Source organism: Phyllopteryx taeniolatus, unplaced genomic scaffold, assembly GCF_024500385.1.
Source record: "Phyllopteryx taeniolatus isolate TA_2022b unplaced genomic scaffold, UOR_Ptae_1.2 contig_24, whole genome shotgun sequence".
In the NCBI taxonomy this organism is placed as follows: Eukaryota; Metazoa; Chordata; class Actinopteri; order Syngnathiformes; family Syngnathidae; genus Phyllopteryx; species Phyllopteryx taeniolatus.
Genome location: NW_026903162.1, coordinates 1,781,919 through 1,787,590, shown reverse-complemented (window position 1 = coordinate 1,787,590; position 5,672 = coordinate 1,781,919). Strand labels below are relative to the sequence as shown.

The following is a 5,672-nucleotide window of genomic DNA, read 5'->3' as shown; positions in this document are numbered from 1 at the left end:
CCAGAAGGCCGATACATTAATTATACAGGCTACAATATTTAACAAACAATACACAATTGTGAATGTATATGCTCCTAATAAAGATGACCCAACCTTTATTCACATGCTATTTTCACACTTGCTTAATTTGTCAGCCAATTCTAGAATTATTCTGGGACGCGACTTTAAATTTACGCTAAATCCACTTATCGATCGTTGAAATCTCAAAAATGGCAATCAGCCACAATGCGCCAACATATTAGAGCAGTACAGACCCTTTCCAACAAATTTTAATATCATCAAAGTTTATTTCCATAATTAATTTCAAAAAGTTAAACTTTCATAGATTTTTGATGCAGGGCCCACAATTTAAATAATTTCAAATATTTATTTGTTTATTTTTACATAATTTGGGCTTCCAGCTCACAAAAACCACAAAGTTAGGAATTCAAAAAATTAAAAATGTGAAGACATCACCATTTACTTCTCAGTTTTTGTAGAAAAAAAAGAGAGAAATTAGGGTCACATTAAATCAATCAAAATATGGTACTTTCAAAATGATATGTTAATCTTCAATACTTGGTTGGGATCTCTTTGCTTTATGCACTGCCTCGATGCACCGTGGTATTGAGGCAATCAGCCTGTGGCATTGCCTGGGAGTTATGGAAGCCCAGATTTACTTGATGCTCGCTGTCAGTTCTTCTTTGTTTGTGAGTCTGGTGCCCCTCATTTTCCTCTTCATAATACCCCATCGATTCTCAATGGGGTTTAGTTGGCTGGCCAGTCAAGCACTGTGATGTCATGGTATACAAATGACCTTTCCGCATTATCTACTGGACGCGTGATTTCAATACCGTCTGGAGTGGATATCAGTACCAATCCTAATTTTATCATGAGATCCCTTCCCAACAGATTGAATGTGCATGAAACAGGGTGTGTAAATGTATCTTTTGTGAAACCTCCATTTGCACACATTGAGTAACAAGATCGTTTGGTTGGAGCAAGAATAACAGGTTCGGAGGTCATAATCACGGAATTTGAAGTAATGGGTGTATTATTTACCAAACATTCAACTGTGGGAAAGTTCATGTAGGGGGCAGTTTTCAAAAGCGTGTGAATATCTGGTGGTTGCGCTGCAATTTCTTTTCTACAATGTTATTCTGAATCTCAGCAAGCAGTGTATCAGTGCCAAGCGCGTCTTCATTGCACAAAGGAGCGAGTGTTGGGTGCAGGTGTGTTTGTGCATCACCGGTCAACTGCGCTGCTCCGTCTCCGGGTTCCGTCAGGAATCACTCAGAGGCGATGCCGCGCGAACCTGGTCCCCCACCACCCGCGTGAGTGTTTGTGGCATACTCCCGTTGCAAGTCTTGTTGCCTTTTCGGGCAGTCTCTTTGCCAGTGTCCCTTCTCTCCGTAGTCGTGACAAGTGTCGTAATCGAAGATGCCACTCACTCTGTTGAGGTTGTAGCCACCTATCCTACCCCCTCCACGTCTCCTGCCTCGTCCACCACGTCCTCGTCTTTGAAATTGGCCTTGAGCAAGTGCAGTCATAGCCAAGTGCGCATTCAGGGATGCTTTTACTGAATCTTCTTCTTTTTTCTTCTTTTGGCTGCATTCTTTTGTCTGAGCATCCTTTGCATGTCGCATAATTTCTGCCAGGCGGTTGTTTGGCCAGCCACCAATCAGTGTAGAAGCCATGATTTTGGTCAACGGGGAACGTAGACCATCTATAAATGCTGCCTTCACAATGGCCTCGAAGGGGCTCTCATCACCGTCAAAACTGGCCGATGAGACGATGCAAGTACTCCGCTGCTGTCTCATCCGCTTCTTGCACGCAGGCACGAATCCGTGACAGGTCGGTGCGGAGGGGGAAGTGCATCTCCAGGGCCTCCCTTATGGCTGTTATTCGCACGTCCCATTATCCATTTGGGTTCCAAGAGGCAATCCTCGCTTGCAGCTGCTCATACTCTCCTTCTTCTACCACTGCAGAAATTTTGCTAACGTTCTGTTCCCACCCAGGTGGAGGAGACGTTTGCGAACCTCACTGCCGATGGGTCTCCACTGTCGGGCAAACTGGAGGAAAGCACGACGCAGTTTGTGGCCACCTTCATTGGGATGCGGCCACTCTTTTATCGCATCCTTCATTTCTGGGTTCATATGACGGTACGCCAAAACAGGCTGACTGTCCGGGCAGGGGAACTCAACCATTGCCATCAATGTCTTTATGTCTCCAAAGTGTTCTGTAAACTGACTGTCTGTTGTACTAGAGCGGCTCCAACTACCGGAGACAAATTCCTTGTGTGTTTTGGACATACTTGGCAAATAAAGATGATTCTGATTCTGAAGTTTGGATCCATCTTGGCCTTCTGTCTGGTAACTGCCGGCGATGGCGGACCCGGGACCCATCTTTCTTGTTTCATGGCAGGAGGTGGCATGCTGCCAGCAGGAGCAGGCTGCGCATGCAGAGAGTAGAGGGGAGCAGCAGCGCCATGTTGTGTGAGGAGGGGAGGGAGCGGAGGACTCTGAGGTGGTGGTGCCGCGTGGGCAGGTGGCAGCCACTGATTGCCACCGCCTGGCTGGATTTGCTCGGGCTGCTGATTGACTTGCGTGGGATATGGGGGAACCCAATCACTGGCGTCGTCCCGACGTCTTCCACCAGGCAACCTCGGATACAGGGACACGAGGAGATACACAGTTATGAGTTGCTTTGCACTCTTTTTCTTTCTTCATATTATTCTTATCTGAATTCTTTTGACTCTTCTCCCGCTTATTAGCCTCTGTCAACCATATTTCCAGGCATTTGGCATTTTTCCTCAAAATCAAAATCTTTAACATCTACTTTTTCCCTCATCCAACCTTTCGTTCAGATGCTGCAACTGCCGAAACCATATTCAGTTACACACTTATCCACACACTCTGTAAATTTTTCCCCATATTTTTCCCTCATATGGGTCATGATAGGTAACGTGTACTCTGGTAATTCTTTGTTTTTGCTCTTCCCACTTCCCATTGTCCGTACTCACTACAGTATTTAGAAGCGCTTCTCTTTATTACAATATTCGAACGTCTTCGAAATTGCCGGGGTCTCGAACCGGGAAACTTTATAGCCTGAGCTTTAAGGACTCGAACCTTACCAATGGAATGTGGGGAGAGCAATTACCAATACCACTTAATACAAAGACAAGATTACCTAATACCTAATACACTACTACCAATTCAAAAATTATTAAATTATTTACCGTAATTCTCTGTTCTGGTCCGTTTGGAATCTCGAGGTGATGGCCGATCCAGGAGAGCAGCCGGACAGTCCCCCGTCCTAATGCTCGGGTGAGAGCAGGACTGGAATCCCACTTCTGACTGTTTTGGGAAATCTTTTTCTGACAGAATAAGTGAGGAAGCAATCTTGTCTTTGTGGGGTTTTATTACAAAAAAGAAAGGAAAGTCTTTGCAAAGAGAGGAAAAGGTACAAGACTTACGAGAATTACTGATGCCCAAACTAAAATCCATCCATCCATTTTCTGAGCCGCTTCTCCTCACTTGGGTCGCGGGCGTGCTGGAGCCTATCCCAGCTGTCATCGGGCAGGAGGTGGGGTACACCCTGAACTGGTTGCCAGCCAATCGCAGGGCACATAGGAACAAACAACCATTCGCACTCACAGTCATACCTACGGGCAATTTAGAGTCTCCAATTAATGCATGTTTTTGGGAGGAAACCGGAGTGCCCGGAGAAAATCCACGCAGGCACGGGCAGAACATGCAAACTTCACACAGGCGGGGCCGGGGATTGAACCCATGTCCTCAGAACTGTGAGGCTGACGCTCTAACCAGTCGCCCACCGTGCCGCCCAACCTAAAGTCCTCTTTGTTATATCAAACGTAGAAAGAAAACAAAACAGTCCAGCTGCAACAAGATAAACGATAAAGGTCAGATAAGTAGCCATATGAACACAGCTTCAATTAAATTACGACTAAAGTCAAATACTTTCTTCTTGAAGTATAATTGTTAGTTTTTAATTATTAGCTTTAAGTAGCACATCTGTTTGATTTAGATTTTGACATTGTGCTTCTTTGCTGACAGCTGCACTGTTGCACCCCTGAGGAAGCGTGTCAGAAACTGGTGTCCGTCCGGCCACACATCCTGGTACGTACTGCCCAGCTGGAGATGCTGAGGAAATACCACCTGCAGGTGTGCAGAAAGTCCCAGTAGGAGTGAAGCATGGCGTATGGACAGCATTATGTGCCTACGGATGGACTTGGCCACACGTGAACTTGGTTTATTTTGTACCATTTTGTACACTCTGTGGCAAGACAGCAGGGCTCATTGTACCTTTTAGGTTTTTAAATTAGCATTTTCAAAGTTTTAGTGGATTGGTTACATTTTTTTGTTTGTTTTGTTAATTTAATACTGTACAACAAAAGAGTGAACTTGTATTCAAAGTTTCCTACCCTGAATGGTTTTCTGTTTGCAGTCTGAACAAATGTATTTTGTATTGAAGAGAGCAGTAATACAGTTAATCAAACAGGATCTGAACATGTAAACCTTTTAAAATAAGTGAATTCAAATTATATTCAGTTGATTTTACAGCCACCAACCACAGTGCAAAAAGTCTTCATTTTTCCTGTTGTTTAATGTAGTTTAAAATACTGACATTCTTTCTTCAATAAAATATTTAAATACTGCCTGATTCTGATTGTCTTATCCACTACACAGTATTATGATCGATTCATTAATGCGGTTAGTAATGTGATTTTAGAGCATTGCAGCACATTGACACTACAAAGTAACCTAGGGCAGCTGTTTTACAGTTTACCCACAACTAGACATTACAGTTCTGTTTGTATTACTGACATTCAAATACCATTTACCTTGATGAAATAATTTAGATCTGGTCTGGTTGCTGGATTGGTCACTTTTTTAGTTGTCAATTTACAACAAAATAGAGTTGTGGTTTTCTGTTTCTCTTTCTGTCTAACCAAATTTAATGAGCACAGTTTATCACTACATGAAACCTAAAATCACTCAATGTTGTTCAAATTGTGGGCAGCACAGTTGTTGCCTCTGAGTTCAAATATTGGCTGTGGCCTTCATGTGTGGAATTTGAATGCTTTCCTCCTGCTTGCTTTTCTGTGAGTTACTCAAATTTCCTCCTATATTCCATAAATATGCTAGGTAAATTGGAGACCTGAATTTTCCATGACCGTGAATGGTTGTCTGTGAGGTGCACTGCAATTGACTGGTGAGTCTCCAGCTCACGTTACCGGAATAAGGGCAAAAAAAATAGATGAAGATAGATAGGCGAAATTGCATTTGGGATTGTTGTTTTACAAATATTTTGGTTTTTTTTCACATCCTATCATCAACATTTAAAATAATGTACTGATATTCATCCATCCATCCATCCATTTTCTGAGCCGCTTCTCCTCAATAGGGTCGCGGGCGTGCTGGAGGCTATCCCAGCTATCATCGGGCAGGAGGCGGGGTACACCCTGAACTGGTTGCCAGCCTGATATTCATTGTCAAAGTATTTGAACGCTGCCTGTTCGAAAATCTGCATTTTCAAGATAGAATGCATTTTTTTTTTTTAAATAAATGTTTTTTTGCCTGGTGTGCGAAAACCTGACAACTAACAAATACAAGTCGGCCCATAGATACTGAGTGCAAAGTGGCTAAAGTGAACCACAGTGTGAAACTGTA

General features: G+C 43.3%; 1 protein-coding gene across 2 annotated transcripts in view; it reads left to right on the top strand.

Moving 5' to 3' along the window:
• The window catches only part of ptpmt1 (protein tyrosine phosphatase mitochondrial 1), a 23,074-nt gene extending 18,419 nt beyond the window's left edge, over nt 1–4,655 (top strand). For both annotated transcript variants that reach the window (XM_061764787.1, XM_061764786.1), the window contains exon 4: nt 4,056–4,655. In XM_061764787.1, coding sequence (XP_061620771.1) covers nt 4,056–4,184 — 129 coding nt within the window. In that variant the 3' untranslated portion in view covers nt 4,185–4,655. The remainder of the gene's footprint in view (nt 1–4,055) is intronic.
• The last annotated feature ends 1,017 nt before the right edge of the window (nt 4,656–5,672 follow it).